Consider the following 21,376-nt stretch of genomic DNA (forward strand, 5'->3'; position numbering starts at 1 on the left):
TTGTGCACATTATACAAAAACATATGTTATAACATGATAAGTTATAACATTTATTTTAATAATTTAATTTTTTTTTAATAAAAATTTATATATAACATAATGTATTATTTTTCAGGCCGATGTTCTTAATTCTTTGACTTTGTAGATCCGTGAGATGGATGTCCATGGACGAGTCATAAATCAGTTGGAAACTGCTATCTCGACCTTGACATTACTACCATATTTGTTTCTTCAGATACCTAAATCGGGTGAGCCAATCTATACAGTTTCGCAACGTCGACGTCGTCGACTTAATCCTGAACCCGAGCCTGAGCTTGAACCTGAGCCTGAGCTTAAGTCTGAGCCTAAGGATGACATGCACGATGACGATGAAGATGAGGATGGGGAGGAGGGTAGTGATAAGGAATCTCAAGAGCATTAATATAAGGAGTCTCGAGAACAGTAAGATGGTGGGACTGGATATTACACGCAGATGAGTTAGGGTGATTATATTCTAGTACATACTGATCAGGATGAGGAAATGATGCGTGTAAATCTCGGCACAGGTTATTTTTTAAAATAATTTAAAAATCATTTCCAAGTATCTTTATCTTCTTTTTCAATTATTGCATATGCAAGTGGAAAAATACCATAATTTGGATCGTTAGCAGTCGCAGCAAGTAGTATACCTTGATATTTATCTTTTAAGAATGTATCATCTAATCTTACAATTGGTAAACATTCATTTTAAAATCATCTATATATACTTTAAAAAATGTAAAAAAAAACGTTGAAATGACTATTTGGACTAATTTTAAGAAAACAAAAACTTCCTAGATTTATTTCTAAAATAGTTTAACAATAATATTCAATATTTTTATATGCCTCAACTTCACAACCATGTATTTCATGATTAATTTTTTTCTTTGCTTTCCAGCTTTTATATATGTGATAGATACATTATATTCACCTCTAATATCAATTATTAAAAATTGGAAAAAATAAAATTGATTATTTCTTACTCGAGTTAATATTTTATCCTTTATCCAGTTACTACTGACTTGAGGATAAGGTCGTGAGTCCATTGTATCCTTACATGTGTGGGTTGTGTTAAATTTACATATAGTAAATAAATCACCATTTGTAATTTTTTTTGCATATATGTGCCAATCACAGTTTGAAAAATCATATTTAACTATAACTTTTTCTTTATTATTAATAACATATTTTATTATAAAATTATAAGTAATAGCTAAAGAAATTATATGTTTTCGTAATTCAATTACATTATTAAAATTTTTACCAATATAAATATCTAATATATTTCATCATCGTCGGATGACAAACTCAAATTGTTATCAATAAATATTTACATCACTCTCAAAATCATTTTGTGTTACAACATTACGTTGAGTTGTATGTTGCAAATTAGTGTAACTCACTGTTAAGTTGCAGAGTTATGCTATTTGAATAAGTCAAATTCGTTTTTAATCTTTCCATTTATTTAGAAGTTGATTTGGTCTATGCATTTTAGACGTTAGTGTCATTTTATTTAGCTAAAATAAAACTCAACGTGGTGTTAGTTGAGATTTTTTAGGAACTTTTTGAGTATTTATTAGCTTGTAATAGATATTCATTTTTATCTAGAATAGAAGTTATTCGTATTCAGCACAATATCTTTGTTTTTGCTTCCTCCTTTGTTGGTAGTTTTTTTGTTACATGGTATCAGAGCTAGGTTGCTTGTCACGTGTTTGATTTTAATACTCAGTGAAAATGAATGGTGGAAGCAATATCTGTGTAGACAAGCTTGTTGGTGACAACTATAGTTATTGGAAGCTATGTATGAAGCTTATCTACAAGGACAGGATTTGTGGGATCTTCTCTCTGGTGATAATGATGTAATTCCAGAAGATACGCCACAAAATGCTGAGGCACGAAGGAGGTGGAAGATCAAATGCGGCAAAGCTTTATTTGCTTTGCAAACTTCTATCAACAAGGAGTACATTTAGCATATTCGTGATATGAAGTCACCAAAGCAAGTGTGGGACACACTTAAAAGGTTATTCACTCAAAAGAACACGATGAGGCTGCAGTACTTGGAGAATGAACTTGGTGTGATGACTCAAGGTAATTTGTCGGTTTCAGAATATTTTTTGAAAGTTAAAACTTTGTGTGCTGAAATTTTAGAATTGGATACGGAGGAACCTGTTAGTGATGCTCGCTTACGTCGCTATCTCATTCGAGGAGTGCGAAAGGAGTTTATGCACTTTATTTCTTCAATACAAGGGTGGTTAAATCAACCTTCTATTGTTGAATTGGAGAATCTGCTCACAAATCAGGAAGCGTTGGTGAAGCAAATGATCAACAACAACAAGCAATCTCACTCCCAGGTGGAAGATGTTCTTTATACAAAAGACAAAGCAAAAGGCAATTCTTTTTCCAAGCATTCTTCAGATGACAACAAGCATTCCAAAACTGAAGGGCAGTCCAAAGGCAATTTAAAAGGTTGTTACAGGTGCGGAAAGTTGGGACACATCAAACGTGATTGTCGTGTGAAGGTGGTGTGTAATTGGTGTGGGAAACCAGGCCATATCAAAGCAAATTGTCGTGTGAATCTCAAATAAGTAGAAGCAAATATTACACAAGAAAGCAACAAATCTGAACAGCCCACATGGGAACAATGTTTATCAATTGAAGCTATTGATCGACCTGTTAATGTACATGTTAATGCTTCTATAGACTATAGCGATGAGTAGATTGTTGATTTTGGTTGCTCACACCATGCACTGGAAAATATTTCTTTTCTCTCTAATGTTCGTCCCCATAATGGAAGAAGAGTCATTGCGACGATTGATAATTCATTACATCCTGTAGTGAAAGAATGACATTTTAATGTTGATGCATCAAATGCTGGTGGTGTTTCTCTCAAAGATGTTCATGTTTCGGGCTTAAAGAAGAATCTTGCTTCAGTTTCTCAAATTGTTGACTCTGGGAGATATATTCTTTTTGGTCCAAAAGATGTGAAAAATATTCCAATATTAAACAACTTGAAGCTGATATTTCATTCATTGGTAAGAGGAAAGATTTACTCTATGTATTGTCTACAAGTGATGCATATGTTGAAAAGACAGGTCAGAGTGCAAGTGTAGCACTTTGTCATGCTCGATTGGGCCATGTTGGTTATCAATTGCTGCAGAAAATATCTACAAAGAAGTTTCTTAATGGAGTTCCTCTCTTTAAGGAAATTTACCATGATGTGGTTTGTCTTGGTTGTCAATATGGAAAATCACACCGCCACCTTTTCCCAAATTCAAATAATAGAGTTGTTGCTGTACTACAACTAATTCATTCAGATTTGATGGGACCAACTAGAACACTCAGCTACTCTGATTTTCACTATGTGATGGTTATTGGTGGACGAGTCTTTTCGGTTTACTTGGGTGTATTTTTGAAAAATAAAAGTGAGACTCTCTCCAAATTTATTCAGTTCAAGGAGCAGGTGGAGAAGGAATTTTTACTGCCAATAAAGTATCTTCGCATCGATAATGGAGGAGAGTACATGTCTGATCAATTTATGTATTATTGCAGAGAACATGACATACATCACCAAATGACTTGTCCAGACACTCCACAATAAATGGAGTTGTTGAAACGTAAATTGGCACTGTCACATCCAATGTGCTTGTCTTGGTTTGCATGCAAAGAACCTTCCAAGAGAGTTGTGGGCAGTAGATATTCAGTCAGCTTGTAAATCGTTTACCTCCGTGGGTGGGGTCAGATTCATCTCCTTTTGAAGCTTTATATCATCATAAACCGAATATGAGTTATTTTTGAGTTTTTGGATCAGTTTGTTATGTTCATGTTTCAAAAAATAAACGATCTAAACTTGACCTGAAGGTAAGGCGTTGTATTTTTGTTGGTTATGACACTCACAGGAAATGGTGGAGATGTATGGATCCAGAAACAAAGGAAGTTGTTGTTTCTCATGATGTGGTGTTTAACGAAATTTCATCACATCAGATTGATGCAAATACAAATAGGGGCACCTCTGATCTGTCACCTTTCTTCATTTGATGCATGTGAAAATCCTCTGTTGTGTCTTGTTTTCTAATGGGTGATTCATGTGAAAATGAACCCAAGTCCTACAATGAAGCTATAGGTATTTTTGAATGGAAAGAAGTGATGCGGGAGGAAATATCAGCTCTAAACAAGAACTGCACATGGGAACTTGTTCCGAAGCCGAAGAATGTTGAATTAGTTATTTGCAAATGATAGGTATTTTTGAATGGAAAGAAGTGATGCGGGAGGAAATATCAGCTCTAAACAAGAACTGCACATGGGAACTTGTTCCGAGCCGAAGAATGTTGAATTAGTTATTTGCAAATGGGTTTACAAGTTGAAGAAAAGGGCTGATGGTACATCTAATGTATAAAGCTCGTCTTGTTTGCTCATGATTTTTCTCAACAATATGGTTTGGATTATGAGGAGACGTTCAGTCCTGTTGCTAAAATGGTGACAATTCGAACAATTGTTTCACTAGCTGCTTGCAAGGGTTGGAAGTTATGACAATTAGACGTGAAGAATGCATTCCTTTATGGGGAGCTAGATCGAGATATCTTTATGGAGCAGCCATGTGGATTTATTTCTAAGGGATTTCCAGATTATGTGTGTCGACTCAAAAAGGCCTTGTATGGCTTCAAGCAAGCTCCACGCGCTTGGTACAGTAGAATTGCTCAATACCTTGAGTTCTGTGGGTTCAAGTCTTCAAATGCAGACTCGAGTTTATTTATTAAGAAGACCACCTCAATATACACAATGCTCCTTCTCTACGTTGATGACATGATCATTACGGGTAATGACGATGCCGAAATTACTCGTCTTCAAGATGCTTTGTCTCTTTGCTTTGAAATGAAGAGTTTGGGAGAATCTAACTATTTCTTGGCTTGGAGGTTGAAAAGTCAGGTGGATATTTTGTTTATCAAAAGGGATATGCAGCAAGTTTATCGGACCGATTTCATATAGGGGAGTCAAAAGCAATGACTACTCCTATGGAGCCATGCTTGAAGTTAACTAAAGATGAAGGAAAACGATTGGAAGATGTAACACTTTTTTGACAACTTGTTGGTAGTTTAATTTATTTAACTGTCACAAAGCCTGACATTTCTTATTCTGTAGGTGTCATTGCTCAATTTATGGATAAACCATATGAGGGTCGTTTAATTGCGGCAAAGAGGATTCTTCGCTATGTAAAGAACACTCTGAATTTTGGTTTATTCTATAAACAGAATACACCATTCCTTTTTACTGGTTTTGTAGATGCAGATTGGGCTGGTGACGTAAATGTAGGCGCTCCACAACAAGGTACTATTTCAATACAGGTTCAACAACTATCTCATGGTGCAGTGAAAAACAAACCACTGTTGCCCTTTCAAGTTGTAAAGTTGAATATGTAGCAGCTACTATGGCTACTCAAGAGTGTATTTGGCTTAAGAGGCTTATTGAAGAATTTTTTTCTACTTTGGATTATCCAGTTTCCATTCATGTGTGACAACGAAAGTGCAATTAAACTTGTTGGAAATCCAGTGTTTCATGCTCGCACAAAACACATTGGTTGCTGATATATTTACCAAAGCCCTTACCAAAGCCAAGTTTGAAGTGTTCAGAAGTACATTTGGTGTTGTTGACAGTACGTTTGCGCTCTAAGAGGAGTGTTGCAAATTAGTGCAACTCACTGTCCAAAGTTGCAGAGTTATGCTATTTGAATAAGTCAAATTCATTTTAATCTTTCCATTTATTTAGAAGTTGATTTGGTCTATGCATTTAAACGTTAATGTCATTTTATTTAGCTAAAATAAACTCAACGTGATGTTAGTTGAGATTTTTTAGGAACTTTTTGAATATTTATTTAGCTTATAATAGATTATTCATTTTATTTAGAATAAAAGTTATTTGTATTCAGTACAAATATCTTTGTTTTTTGCTTCCTCCTTTGTTGGTAGTTTTTTTGTTACATTGTATTGTATGTAATATTATGGTCAATATCAGTATTTTGATATTGATTTGAAGAATTAGGTTCACCTTGACCATAATTTGATTGATACATTACAAAATTTTATGTTGTATCACAAAAATAATTGTACTTTAAGAATTTTGATTATAATTTAATATATATTCTCAAGTTCATTGATAAAAAATATCAATTAAAAAATTTTCATTATCTAAATTGATAACTGACCTTATTGAAAATTGTTGTTGAATATTGCAGATTAAAATAATAAGAGCTTTTAACTCCGCATATGTAATTTCTGATGAAGTTGATAAAAGTCATGTATTTCCACCAATATACGTGATACCTTCAACAGAACCGTCATATCGACAAATAATTGCTCTTGAATTCATATTCGATGTAAATTGTGAGAGAATAAAAAAAAGAAAAATTATTAAAGAATCAAAATAATAAGAATTATGAGAGAATCAACAGAAGAATTGTAAAAAAATAAGTGTATGAGATATGTATATATATATGGGTCCCGTTCAACACCAAACATTTTAGCCAACATTTTAGCCAACCATTTTTGTCTTACATGGGTTAGAAGTTTGGAATGGGCTGATTTTTGGTGATGATGATCTTCTCACCGTAGAGATCATCCTCACCAAAAATCAGCCCATTCTAAAACTTCTAACCATGTAATGAAAAAATATTTTGCCAAAATGTTTGGTGCTAAACATTTCCCTATATATCTATATATATACTATAGTATAATGGTAAAAAAACGACTAAAAAACAGCTATGTAACGGTCTGAATTGAAAAAGAAAAACGACTAGGTAATGGTCGAATTGTAAGAAGGAGAATTCGGCCCTTGATTGGCTAGTCAACGGATTTAAAGAGAAGAGAGAGAAAAAATATGGTCACTAGAGAAAATTTTGATTTTTTATTTAAAAAATAAAAAAAGAGAGAGAGATCCAGACATTGAATGACCTTTTTTTTTTAATTTCAATTTTTTTATTTAAAAAATCAACAAGAGAGAGAGAAGAGGAAAGAGAAATAATCGGCCATTGAATGGCCATTTCTTTTTTTAAAAATTCAATTTTTTTATTTAAAAAATAAAAAAGAGAAAGAGAAAGAGGAGAGAGAAAAAATCGGTCATTCAATGGTCGGTTTATTATCGTTTTTGTAATTTTTAATAAATTAGATTCTTTTTGTTAAATAATTGTTGTATTAGGTTTTTTCTGATAATTTTTCCTAAAATTTATTTAGTTTCATTTTTTGAGTAATTTTTTACTTACATCTTCAAAATGCTTGAAAATGACTTTTTCTTCCTTCTCAAATCATTTTCATCATAATGGGGTTTCCAAAAATTGACTGGGACGTCGGAAATCTAATTTTTTTTTCGATGAAAATGAAGACTTTGAATGATTAGGACAATTTCGACATTTCAATCACGAGAAATGTGTAGAGTGGGGTTATTGGAATGATTAGAAAAGTGGGATTTACTAAATGGACTATTTAGCTCACCCCTAAAAGTTAAAGATTGATCAAAAAGAAAAGTTAGCGTCAAGGACCATTCAATTTCCTTAATTTAAAAATAAAAATGTCTCAGGGCACTAACCAACAATCCAACCCTCATGCCCTAAAATATACTAATTTTTCATTTGAGACATAAAACATAATTTTTTAATTTAAGGACGATATTAGTGCACCTTTTCAAATTATAACTTATATAGAATGAAGATGCAATTGGGTAGACAATCATCATCATTAAATGAGAATAATTTGAGTAAACGATTGGGAATATTCTAAATGTAAATATCATACCTTTCATGTCGAATGTGTTTTTAGTTGATTGGAAGCTATCGAGTTTTATATATTATATTTAATGTTTTTATCCAACGATGAATAATAGAGATAATCCTAAATTTTAAAATGTTTTTTAAAGATGTTTTAATAAAATTAATATATTTTTATTTAACTATTCCGAGTTGACTAGATTCAACGAACATTGAAGCTTAGACGTGTTCTTGAGTTCTAAAATGCAATTATAAAGTAACAAATAAAATTATTATCTTTACATTTCAATAATATATATTTGAGCGATTTACCAGCAAATCTATATGTTGCAATTTTATTACAAAAACTCGCCTACTTTATCAAGGTTATTTCGTGAGCAAACCTTTCTTTGAGAATTAATCAAGCTAGCATGACTTAGTTAGATTTCAAACCTTATTAAGGGTTGTTGGGTCCATATGGATTGTCAAATTGGCAATCCAACACCACAACCTTCTAGATTTAATGGAATAACTCAGATTCAAAATTTTAAAAAAAAATTTTAATCTTTTTTGAGTTTAATTGAAGGGGTTGAACATGGTTATCAAGTTTCTTACGTGAACAAACCTTTCTTTGGGAATTAATCAAGCTAGCATGACTTAGTTAGATTTCAAACCTTATCAAGGGCCGTTAGTCCACATGGATCGTCAAATTGGCAATCCAACACCACAATCTTCTAGATTTCATGGAAAAACTTAGATTCAAAATATAAAAAGATTTAAAAATCTTTTTTGAGTTTAATCGAAGGTGTTGAACATGGATAACTACCGAACTCTCAATTTGAAACTACAATTCAATGATAAAAAGTAACTTTTTTTTTTTTCCCACAAAGTTCTTAGAATTTTGTCCTTTATAACTCTGTCGCATCAAATCATGTTTTTGGATGCCACAAATTGATTCAGCTCAGATACACTCCAAAGTATGTTAAGTAATAAATTAATCACATCAATTTGAATTTTATGACGTAGATCCCCATTTAAAGGTTTGTTGTGTAACAGACTTCGTAAAGTACGATTTCTTTAGAGTTGTCAGAATTTCAAAAGAATCTTTATAATAAAAGTGCAACAATTAGTTCTATCGGGTAAATTTCTTTATATTTTTATTAATAATATGGACGTTGGCTCCTCTTTAATGTTTGTGCACTTCATATTTTACTAATCACATTCATTTTTTAATATTTTCGTGGAGATATAATATGTTTATATTGCATGTCACCAAAATCGTATTCATATTATAATATTTTCATGGAGATATGATATGTCTATGGTGCATGTCACCCACGCTTGATGTGATTTCTTGTCCTTCAATCATTGGGTTGGATTGATATTTTAGTGTCTGACTTTGAAGGAACCCTCCTCGTTACAAGACATGGGGTGTTTTGAATTTATTTCACGTCCCTATATTTTCACCAAAATTTGAAACACCTCCTTAAAAATGATAATGTTAGGCGTAAATTGTAATATATGGGTCAAGATTCATAGACGCATAAACTTACTCACATCCGCACAAACAAGCTCGTTCGTCAGATTAAACATAGATTCAACGGTTTAGATATAAATATTTCTAAAACATAGCACGTGCTCTATTTCCACTTAAAGTTTTCGGTATTTGCTAATATTTTGACTAGTTGTTGGTTGCACACAAAGTTAAAAAAAAATTTTTTTTTTTATAATCTCTATTTTAGCCTATTAATTGCACTTCATTATGGTGACCTATGGTTTAAGGCTTATTCACATTCTCATGACTTCATACTGCCGACTCAGTGAATTGTAATGCAAACATGTTTGCTAGATAAGCAAGAATTAATTACAAAAATTTTTGAACCAACAATAATTTTTGTGAGTATGGTTGAAGAAGAAAGAAAATAAAAACAACAAAGAAGTGCAACATTTTCTTTATTATGTTTGGAGTGCAATCATCTAAATTAAGTGCAAAGAAAAATATTTAAGTGATGGAGTGCAATTGGTATTGGGTGGTGTGCAACTAGTCATTCCCTTTTTAATTTTTTTATATTATAAATAAGATGTTTGTATGCTAGGTTTCTAAACAAGGGCGGAGCCACGATTTTGTCTTCCGTGGGGGCAAGTAGTGGCGAGTTTTATTTTTCACTGTTGTTATCCGTCGCAACAACGCATTGCCCCCACTGCCCCCACTGTACATCCATTGTTTCTAAACAAAAATTTAGTGTAAAAAGAAGTGATTCGGCGATGACAACCAGTTTAGCTCTATGGCTGTTAATGGGCATGTTTGGGCTGGGCTTGATTGAGCCCTAAACTACCCCTAAAGAGGCAGGTTTTACCTAGACTGGCCCAACTCCTATTGGGCCTAAGTTGACTGAGCACTAGTTCGGTTCTAAGGTTTTGGGCTTGACTTGGGGTGGTTTCTATATTTATAATTATTAAAAAAAATGTACCTATTCAAATTTATCTTTCTGCACTTGAAAATTATCCAATTGAATATGAAATTAATGTCTTACTAACCTACAATTTTTGTAGATAAGAGTTAAATTATAATTATACAATATATTTTATTTTTATTAAAAAAATATTAATCTAATTAAATATATTAATAATATTCCCATAAAATATTGTAGCAGACTCTTCCCACTATTAAGTCCTAGCCTTATCAGGATTTGATGGGCTTGAAAATTATTGAGTCCGACCCTACCTTACATGCTGGATATGAAGGCCCTAACCTTTATTTTGTGAGGAGGGCTAATCCCTATATTGCTGAACTAAGGGATCATCAGCTTCAATTAACACCTCTATGTAACTCCATGTCTTAAATTGGGCTTTACTTAGTTTGGAGGACTATTCTATTCTAGAAGGTATCTTGCCATTCAAAACAAGGCTAGCCTTACAAACATAATAAAATTTCAAATCTTACTTAGGGTCCTTGGGCCCACATGGATTATCACATTGGAAATCCAACACCACAACCTTCTATATTTTGTGAAAAAAATTCATACTAAGAAAAAAAAAAAAACTTTTTTTTTTTTTGAGTTTGTTCCAAGATATTGAAAATAGACAACTATTAAATTCTCTGATTTAAAATTAAAATTCAATAGTGAAACTTTTTTTTATTTTTTTTCAACATTCTTAGAATTTTTTCCTTTATAATCCCATGGCATTAGATCATGTTTTGGATGGCTCAAGCTGACACAATTAATAAACTTTCCTTAGTTAGTATAGAAAGTAACCAATGAGTATTGGGTGTAGCGGTCAGGACCCCCCTCTAAAAAGGGATAGCTTGAATTCAAGTCCCTCTATTGGCCACCCACATGGATATATCTATACCTTGCTTGGTATGTATGGTTTGTGAGATATTGTATATACTTGGGGGATTTGGCCGAGATATTTCCTTATCCCGCTCGTTGGACCATCAAGTTCGGATAACCTAACATTAAAAAAAAAAAAAAAATAGTATGCAAGTTGTTTTCTTTATCTTTAGAGTGCCATTTCATTTCTTTATTTATGAAGTGCCATCTCATTTTTGCAAGTGTGCAAATTTTACTTAAAAAATTAATAGTGGCGATACCATTTCTGTTCTTTTTTCATTTTAAAACATGGGCAATTATAAAAGCACCCCATGGTTGTAACTTGGGGCTAAGGAATCTGTTCTTTCTATGGTCTCAAGTTCAAATCCCACTACCCATAAAAAATCTTGGTGGCCACGTAGTGGGGTATAGCCTGAGTGCGGGGTGTAGGGACTAGTCTGGTGCGCGAAAGTTGGCCCGGATACCCTTCGTTAAAAAAAAAAAAAAAAAAAAAAAAAAAAAGCAATCCACACATAATCAAATTGTTTTGTCTTATATGGGTTAAAAGTTTTAAAATAAGTTAATTTTTTGTAAGGATAATATTTATGATGAGGAGATCATCCTTACAAAAATTCAACTCATTCCAAAACTTATAACCCAATCAAAATTGCTTTACAAAAAAAAAAAAAAAATGGACGATGAATGGTTTTTGAACTTATTTTGATTGGGTTAGAAATTTCAGAATGGACTGATTTTTGGTGAGGATGATCTGCTCATCGTAGAGATCATTCTCACAAAAAACCAGCCCCATCCCAAAACTTTTAACCTATATAAGATAAAACAATTCGATTATAATGTGGGTTACCTTCATTAATTCATGGGGTGCTTTAATAATTACCTTTAAAATATAAGAGGATGTCATTAAAGCAAAGTAAACAACTTGGCAGGAGCAACTAACATTTTATTAATATGATTTATGAACTTCGTCCATCCACATGTCAACAGAAAACATGCCTATGCACAGAAGATCTCTGGAAGTGCTCTCCAGAAAAAAACGCTCACATTTCAACCAATTTGAGGTATTATAATAAATAATAAATATGGATCTGCCGGCTTGGAGGTAGGTTTTGGAGGTCGAAGAGAGGTTTGGATACTGGTTTTGGAATGTGAAAGCTCAGGTGTGGTTACAGGTTTGGAAAATTCATTTAGAGACCGTTAGTTTTTATTTAAATTTTCTTCAAAGAAAAATAAACATAAACGCGGGAAATAGTTTTCATGTCTCATCTAATTCCTGAACTTTTCACTTGCAGAACTGTGGTTCCCCTAAAGAAGAAGAAAGTTTGAGATTTGGTTGTTCTAGGGTTTATAGTCAAAAGACTGTAGTGAAGGTTTAGTTTATTGTGATTTAGGGTTTTGGGTTGGGGGAGTTCTCTTCAGCATCGATTCTTTAATCAACACAGTGGATGCCCAAACAGGGGAGATCGAAGGCATTGATGATGACGATGTGGATCGTGGTGATGATGGGACTGGAGATAACTTGGATAATGATGATGAGTCAAATTCTGTTGTGAGTTTGAATTTTTGATTCCTCAAGTGTTTATCTGTTTTGATTTTGTTCATGATCTAGTACCCTAATTTGAATTGTTTATGTTGTAAACATGGTTTTAAAATTCGGTTTCATGGCTGGTCTTGTCCAGGCCCGACGACTCGGACGAGTTTTTCGATACGTTTGAGACATCTCGTTCAAAAAAAATAAAAAAATTGAATGTGGGGTATTAAATCTCGATCAAAAAAGTGACTTGTGAGTTGGTCTCGTTCAGCTTCAATACCGAGTTAATTCGGGCGATACGTCTCGGTTTCGGATGAGTTTTAAAACCATGGTTGTAAACTCTACCTTACATTAGGGTTGTCAACGGATGCTTATCAGTTTGGATACAACAATATTCAAATCCAAAAATTTTATCTGATATCCGAATTCGAATCTGATTATCCTATTGGATATCAGATAATATTTGATTAGAATTCGAATAATTTGTATATTGAAAAAAAACATAAATTTTCCTTATCCAATTGATTTTTTATTATTTAAAAAACCTATTATATATTATAGTATGTATATAAATAAATAAATCAAATAAAATAATATATATTATATTATTTATATAAAAAATAAATCAAATAAAATAATATATATTATATATTATTTTGAATTGGATATTATCGGATTTGAAATGTTAAATCCGAATCTGTATCCGATAAGGATTCGAATATATAAAACTATCCGAATTCAAATCCGATATCTGAAAATTTCGAATAATATCCGATTTTTTGAATTCGAATTCGAATCGGATTTGAATTTTCGACTATCCATTGACACCCCTACCTTACATAGGTAGGAGATTCGCCCAAGTCTTGGAGGCAATGGGGACCTAATTATATATTAATAGCATAGCTATATTAATAAGTAAATTTTAATTGATTTAAAATGGGTTGACTCTTCCGAGACCAGATGACTTAGACAAGTCAACTTGATATCGGTGGGGGGTGAGACGAGATGAGATACTGGGGTTTGAAACCATGGATGTGCCTGCCCCATTTCCTCAATCACAAGTAATTAGAACTTTTTATCAACAAGTTCCCATTTTAAGGAGGAATTATGTTAGCATTGCCCAAAATATCAAATTCACTTGGAGAACTTCATTTTATTTACTTAATTGGTGGTTTTAGAATTTTTAATTCAAGTAATCTTTAGGGGTTTTCATCGCTAACGAGTGCATTGACTCTAGGTTGAAGGAAAAGAATTTGGGGCTAGTGGGCAAGAATGACCCCTAGAAAGTTTACGACCATGTGAGTTGGGATTTCTTGGGGTACTTGATGGGTAGGATTTGGTTTGGAGAGAAGTGGATAGGGTGAATAATGAAGTCATCTCAATTAGGGCTGGCAATGGGTTGGATGAAGCTATTTCCACACCCTTATCCAACATTACATCCAATTATCCATATCTGATTTTTTACCCACTTATGCTAATGATGCACATATCTGACTATTTATCTACTTTTTTAAAGGATATCCGTATCCGACTTGTACCTAAATTTCAAGCGGATATCCAAGTCGTATATATATAACTCATTGAGAAGATGATGGAAAACCTTAATTTTGGGTTATACACATATTTTATTGTGGATTTACCGTGTTAAACTCAGATAAATGGATATTCAGGTTGGATATGATGCATATCCATATCCGATCCTAAAAAAATTCGAATAAAAATAATGGCGGATAAATTAACCCGAATTCTTAATCGTATAAATTTTTTGTACCCATACCCGAATAACTCAGGTAGAATGAGTCGGGTAAGCGGATATTATCCGACCCATTGCCAGCCCTAGTCTCAACGGTTTCTTTCTCAATTTTGGTTAATGGGAGTCCAACTGGTTTTTTCAGGAGCTTGAGAGGTTTGAGACAAGGTGATATTCTTTCGCCATTCTTATTTGTCTTAGTAGTTGAGGCTCTGGGTAGACTATTATCTAGGGCTGTCAACATTGGACCTTTGTCAAGGTTCAAGGTTAGTGAGAACGGTCCTTTGGTCTCCCATCTTTAGTTTGCAGATGATACGATTGTGTTTTAGACAACACTTTAAGGATTAAATAAGTTTTTGAGGGTTCTACTTTGTTGCTTTGAGGCAATCTTTGGGCTTCACATCAATCTCCAGAAAAAGTAAGTTATTTGGAGTTGGTGAGGTTCACAACCCCCCCTATTTTGGTGGTTTTGTTTAGTTGGTGAGGTTCAAGATTGTGGAATGGACCCCTCGACGGGTGTGAATTTGAAGCATGACCCTTGGACTTCTTGATAATTAAATTGGGCCTACATCCTTTACCCGACTTTGGTCCATGGTGGACTGTGCCAGGGTGTGACCCATTGTCAACCCTATACATATATAGGACATTGGTGTTTTTTTAGAAAAGTTTTCCTTTTTCAAAGATTTTCTTTTTTGGTCATTTAGTGCATCGAGTTGAAGTAAAATGAAAACTAAAAGAAAAAAAATTCTTTAGAACAGTTAAAATTTCTCTAAAATTCCAATTTCGTATACACACATACATTTTTTCGGTTGGCCACTTGAACGCATACTATGTGAATAAGTTAAACTATTCCGATTGTGCTACATAATGGTAGTGTTTGTTTTGGGGCTCACGTAATTGAGATTTACTTATGAAGTTTCTACATATCAGGACTGCATACATCACTCCTATAGGAATTCGTTACCGATTCATGATGTTGGAGTGGAAGAAGATCGAACTGGTCTCGAAAATACTTCCAGGCCAACGTATGATACTTTGGCCATTGATGGTGACTTTCAAACTTATTTATTTGTTTGAATTGGATTCTTAATTATTTCATGTTGGAATCCTATTTCACTGCACAATGGACATATCTGAAATTTTATCATCTCAAATGAGTCTAACAAATCTGAAAAAACTTTAAAACAGATATTTTGCCGATCGAAAATGCAAGAGGAAGATTTTTGCAAATTATTGTAGACCATTTTATTAACGAGCACATAATTGAAGTTGTGGATTCCGAGGTAGATTACAATGGCCAATCCGGGCAAGAGAAACTACATAAGAGGAAGTCAAAGGAAGCTCAATATGAAGGGGATCCAAGGTTTGTGTTGCCCTTGATGTATGTGGCAAATTTGTATGAGACGTTGGTCAATGATGCAAATATGAGGCTTGCCTCCTTGAATGGGATTCGTGAAAAGACCATTGGGGTAGCTCTTGAGGCAGCTGGTGGTTTGTATAGAAGGCTAGCGAGAAAATTTCCTAGGAAAGGTATTGCAAAGTCATTTTATTGACAGGCTTTAGAAATATGTTATTTTGTTTCGTTCAATTATTTTTGTTTTGACTTGACTTTCAATATTCTTGACTATCAGGACCTTGTACATTCAAAAGAAGGGAGTTGGCAACCTCTCTTGAAACGAGGACACGATTTCCAGAGCTAGTCATACAAGAAGAGAAGCGGGTCCGTTTTGTAGTAGTCAATGGTTTGGTGATTGTTGAAAAACCAAGTAGTATGCCTGTGGAGGATGCAGAGTGGTAAGAGGGGACCTTACATTATTTTCTATGTTGTGTATCTTCCTTGGCATAATTCTTTCGTTAAACAAACATATGCTTATTAATTTTTTTGGAGAGGGATCTTACTCTTAATATATGGTTAAGGATTTGTTTGGATTGTTCTATAAATTTTTTAATGTGGAATTTTCTTTGATAAATGCTAAAGAATCATTGAACCTACATGTTGGGTAATGTGTTGATTAGTAGATCGTCTATAGATGCTGCTGCCGCACTTGTCACATATGAAGCATGCGTGTCCATAGTTTGCATTCTGGACGTTTTGTATGATTTTGACCCCCTTGTGTCTCTTTCTCACACCTGAAATACTTAATTTGCTGGGAGATGGAGTGGAAGTGAGAAAGATGGATTGTTATTCTTTCATGTTATCCGAATTGGATGCATACTTATGAATTACACATTTGTAATTTAGTTCCTGATTTGAATGTATGGAAACTTATATTTCATATTCTTAGCACCACTGTTGTGTTTGGTATAGGAAATGGTCGCAATCTGATACCTTTGAATGGACGCGAATAGTGACTATATACCTATCTCTACCTTATGGGCAATCAATTGTTCTAATCTAAATTGTAAACTATAATGAAGAGCATATGCTTAAGGACATAACATTGGAGAAGAGGATGAGTGGGGCAATCAGAGGGTTGACAAACTGCTATATCTAACTAATATGGGAATGGTCAAGGTCACAGAGCCAGCATTCTTATGATACATAATCATCAGCCTTGCCTGAAGCATGAACATGCAAACGTGAGAATTTTTACATGTACTCTGTTTCCCTCATTTTTAAGACATTTCAACATTCAAAAAGAGTTTCTTCACAATTTATCCTCATTTATCTCCTTTGGCTTTGTCTTCACAATTGTCATCACAATCAAAAAGGAAAAGGCAATCGTTGGAATGCATGCTGTGACCGAGGTCTCGCTTGAAATGCTACCCTTGAATGATAGGTTATGGCATCTTCGTGTAGGGTTAATTTTTACAAATATGAACATAAGCAAGTTCAGCAGCTTTTTTAACCTTAAAAAAGAAAAAATAGAAATAGTAGAAAAATGATAGAAAATAGTAATAGAAGAATAATGATGTATTTTTAGGGTTGTGCTTTTTTGCTTCTCTTTTTAGATACATAATTTGACGGTTATGTGTTGCAAGAAGTAAGGAAACTCCCTCTTGTCTACACCCTATTTGAGGGTTATGTGAAGCTTTTTTAACCTCAAAAGGAAAAGAGAAATTGTAGAAAAATGATAGAAAATAGATATAGAAGAATAATGATGTAATTTTGGGGTTTTGTTTTTCCCTTCTCTCTTTAGATATATAATTTGAGGTTTATGTGTTGTACAGAAGTAAGGAAACCCCCTCTTGTTTACACCCTATTTGAAGGGCTAGAATGGTCAAAAGATGGTAAAATAATGAGTTCAGTTTTAACTATAGTGTGCACGAATGTAAATATCTTGAGAAATTGGGGACAATTTTGCTACCAGAAAAACTGAATGGGCATTTTTTAACCTCTTTGCAAGTATAATTAGTACTTTTCTATCATATTGGTTGCTGTTATTGTGACAATCTAAATTGAGATACTGGATTGGATTTCTAGATTAGCATTCTATTTACTTGTAACAAAAACTGATTATGTATTTTGTCAATTCTTTGCATTTATAGTTTGCAATTTTCTTCGTATTGGTCCCTTATAGTTTGTCCACTTGTCCATACAAATCTGAACTGAAATACTGGATTGGATTTGAAGTCAAGTTCTTTAGACTCAAAAGAACGGGGTTGGAGATGGTGAAAGCAGATATGAACAAACTTTCAAATAACAGGGCAGAGTGGAATGGAGGAACATAATCGTTTAGCTGATCCCAAATCCTTGGGATAAGGCTTTGATGTTGATGATGGTTTTAAGTTGAGCTCTTTATATTTTTCATGTAACAAACATACTCAACTTCCAGGTTCAAACGGTTGACGGGTCGGGATGAAGTATCTGTTTCATCTCGGGACTATAAATTCTATTCACCCAGGCATAAGTACAGGCGCGTTGCATCTCATTCTGTGGCTAACATCCCTTTGTTGCCTGTAAGTCTGACACTCCTATTTGAGAATATATTTTTCTTTGTCAGCTTCAATAATGATGGTGTTATTTTATCATTTGATTGCATGTGCTCAGGCTTTCTCTGGCACAGATAATTCTTCTGTAATGGCTTCTGCCCAAGGATTCCGTCCTGTAAGTGAAGTAATAATTTCTCTTAAGCTTATCAAGTTTTTTATTCAAGATTTCTTGTCAAGTTAGGATTTTTTTTCTCTCTGGAAGTGATGATTAATCATCCAGGTTGCATAGAGCATAATATATGGAACACATTCTTATGGACGTGAACCACCATTTGATGGGTCCTTGTCCTAACTCAATAACGGAATGGTAGCGTAAAATCTTTTTCTCTTCATGGACAACCAACAATATTTTCTCTCATCCAATCTGATTAATTATTGATGCGAATAACCTCCTACGTGTTATCCATTCAATGGTAGGTCTCACTTCCATAAGTTCAGCTCAACAACAAGGGGAAAGCTCTTAAAGTTTTCCCCTTTCTAAATATTTAGCTGGATTTATTACTCAGATTTTTTCATTGATTGCATTTGAAATTCAATTCTTTTTCTTCTTTCTGAAGTCAATAAATTATCCAATCAAAAAAAAAAAAAATGATAAAATAAAGTCAATAGATTCATGAGACATATCTCCAGTCCACTATGGTTATTAGTGATCCCCCTAAGCAGTATTAGATAATGTAGCTCATCCTTCAATTCTTTTTCTTCTTTCTGAAGTCAATAAATTAACTGAATAAAAAAAGAAAAGTAAAAAAAAGAGATAAAAAAAAAGTCAATAAATTCAGTCCACTATGATTATTAGTGGTCCCCCTAAGCAGTATTAGATAATGTAGCTCATCCTGGAATTTCATGCTTAGGGGATCCACCCTTTTCAATGGGGCCCGTGCTGTAGGCTTTGTTATCCATTTTGTGACCCACGTCTAGAACACCTCCCTCCCAAACTTAGCCTGTAAGTAGCCATTTGTCAGACTGAGGTTTCAGGTTTGCCTAGTCCAAGCTGTAAGTTCTCTGATTGAAAGTTCCTGTAACGTTTTGATCACTAAGAGCAACTGCAACCGTCCTTCAAATCTCTATATTTAGAAATGAAGGCGTCTGAACCAAACTCCTACTGTCCTTAAAATGAAGGAAACTCCTCTAAAACACTGTTCACAGCTTCAAATATAGAGGGGGGAGAGAAGATTTGAAGGCCGACCTCTATTACTGTTCACCTTTTTCAACAAACCCTATTGTGTCCCCCCCCCCCCTCCTTTTTCTTTCTATAAATGTCAATTTACCCTTCTCTTTTTATGTAACATTATTTAAATATCACTTTTGTCCCTTACTAATTTTAAAGTCTTTTCATTTATTGTTTTAAAAATCAAACCAAATTGATTAATTGATCAAGCTCGATGGATAAATTAAGATAATTAAGAATATATATTATTAAACATAAGATGATCAAACCAAATTTAATTAAGGGTCCGATCGCGATCCAACAAATTTGATAAATTTTCTGTAGGAACCAAAAATATCCCCTTCCTAAGGATTAGCAAAGTTACCAAATCGAGGTAATCAAATATAACCAAATCAAATTGAACCCTAAGGATTTGGTCCAAAAAAGCAAGTAGAGGTTCGTCCAATTTGACTGAACCACCTATCTAGTACACCAAGAGGTTCAGGGTCTGTTCTTTACAGAAGCCCAGCTCTAGAAGCTGGCTTCTGGAAGAAGTAGAACCCCAGAGCCTGAAAAGCCACATCCAGCAGAAGCTTGTTTATTGCAGAAGCACATAAGTCAGAAATTGATGTTTGTTTGATAGCTTTTTATTGCTGGATTTTGGTAAAATGACCAGAATACCCTTAATGTTGATCATGCACCCAGAATGCACCAAAAATGAGCAGAATACCTTAATAAATATATAATTACACTAAATATATATATATATATATATACAATAAATTTATATTAAAAAATTAAAAAATAATTATTTTTAATTTAAATAAATTTATTAATTTTATAAGTCTATTGAAATTTCGATAACATCTCCTCTTAAAAATGAACATATGAAAAATTTTCTGATAAAGAAAATACTTGCATAATACACAAACCAATATCCACATAAAAATGAAGGGTGTTTTGGTAATAAAGTAGTGATGATGAATTACTTTTGGTCTTGGTAGTAAAGATAAAGGGTATTTTGGTAAAGATGAAGGGTATTTTGGATGATGAAGGGTATTTTGATAAAGATGAAGGGTATTTAGTAATTTCCTTTTGTTTTTTAAGCTTAAGTTTGGTTGGAAATTTAATTAAAGATGAATGGTATTTTGGTAAAGATGAAGGGTATTTTGGTAATTCCCTTTCATTTTTTAAGGTTAAGTTTGGTTGGAAATTTGATAAAAGATTAAGGGTATTTTGGTAATCTCCTTTTGTTTTTTAAGGTTAAGTTTGGTTGTAAATTTGATTAAAGATAAAGGGTATTTTGGAAGATGAAGGGTATTTTGATAAATATGAAGGGTATTTTAGTAATCTCATTTCATTTTTTAAGGTGAAGTTTGATTGGAAATTTGATTAAAGATGAAGGGTATTTTGGTAACTAAAGTCGTTTTTATGTTTTTGACTTCCCGCAAAAGCCATTTGAAGAAGTCCTTTTTGGATAACTTTTTTCAGGAGTTGCTTTAGGGCTTCGATTGAAATCCGCGGGAGTCAAAAAAGCCCAAACGAACATCATTTATCTGGCTTTTTTGGCTTTAAAGTAAAAAAAAACAAAAAAAGCTAGCTCTTGAAGCTTAAATGAACAAGGCCTCAACCTCTTTAGTCCGTCCCTCCTTATAATGCACACCAAGAGGTTCGGCCAACTTGGCTGACCTTTCTCTTGTTCCCTCTAGGAGGTGTTCGACCAACATGGCTGACCCCCCCTTCGCTCTCTTAAGTGGTTTGGCCCCCAAAGTCAACCCCTCTATGCGTTCCCTCAAGAAGGTTTGGCTCCCAAGGCCGACCCTCTACGTATTCCCTCAATGAGGTTCAGACCACAAGGTCGACCCCTCTATGTGTTCCCTCAAAAAGGTTTGGCCCTCTTGGCTGACCCTTTATCATGCACCAACTAGGAGGTTCG

General features: G+C 33.7%; 1 protein-coding gene across 1 annotated transcript in view; it reads left to right on the top strand.

Annotated features, from left to right (window-relative positions):
- The first annotated feature begins 4,599 nt into the window (after positions 1 to 4,599).
- The window catches only part of LOC147406356 (PPR containing protein), a 40,504-nt gene continuing 23,727 nt past the window's right edge, over positions 4,600 to 21,376 (top strand). The window contains exons 1-9 of the mRNA XM_086432538.1: positions 4,600 to 4,936; positions 5,155 to 5,340; positions 12,141 to 12,251; positions 12,537 to 12,628; positions 15,291 to 15,408; positions 15,549 to 15,890; positions 15,992 to 16,154; positions 18,137 to 18,260; positions 18,352 to 18,408. Coding sequence (XP_086288664.1) covers positions 4,600 to 4,936; positions 5,155 to 5,340; positions 12,141 to 12,251; positions 12,537 to 12,628; positions 15,291 to 15,408; positions 15,549 to 15,890; positions 15,992 to 16,154; positions 18,137 to 18,260; positions 18,352 to 18,408 — 1,530 coding nt within the window. The remainder of the gene's footprint in view (positions 4,937 to 5,154; positions 5,341 to 12,140; positions 12,252 to 12,536; positions 12,629 to 15,290; positions 15,409 to 15,548; positions 15,891 to 15,991; positions 16,155 to 18,136; positions 18,261 to 18,351; positions 18,409 to 21,376) is intronic.

The sequence above is a fragment of the Akebia trifoliata genome, chromosome 3, assembly GCF_017979445.1.
Source record: "Akebia trifoliata isolate Shusen 1 chromosome 3, ASM1797944v1, whole genome shotgun sequence".
Taxonomy (NCBI): domain Eukaryota; kingdom Viridiplantae; phylum Streptophyta; class Magnoliopsida; order Ranunculales; family Lardizabalaceae; genus Akebia; species Akebia trifoliata.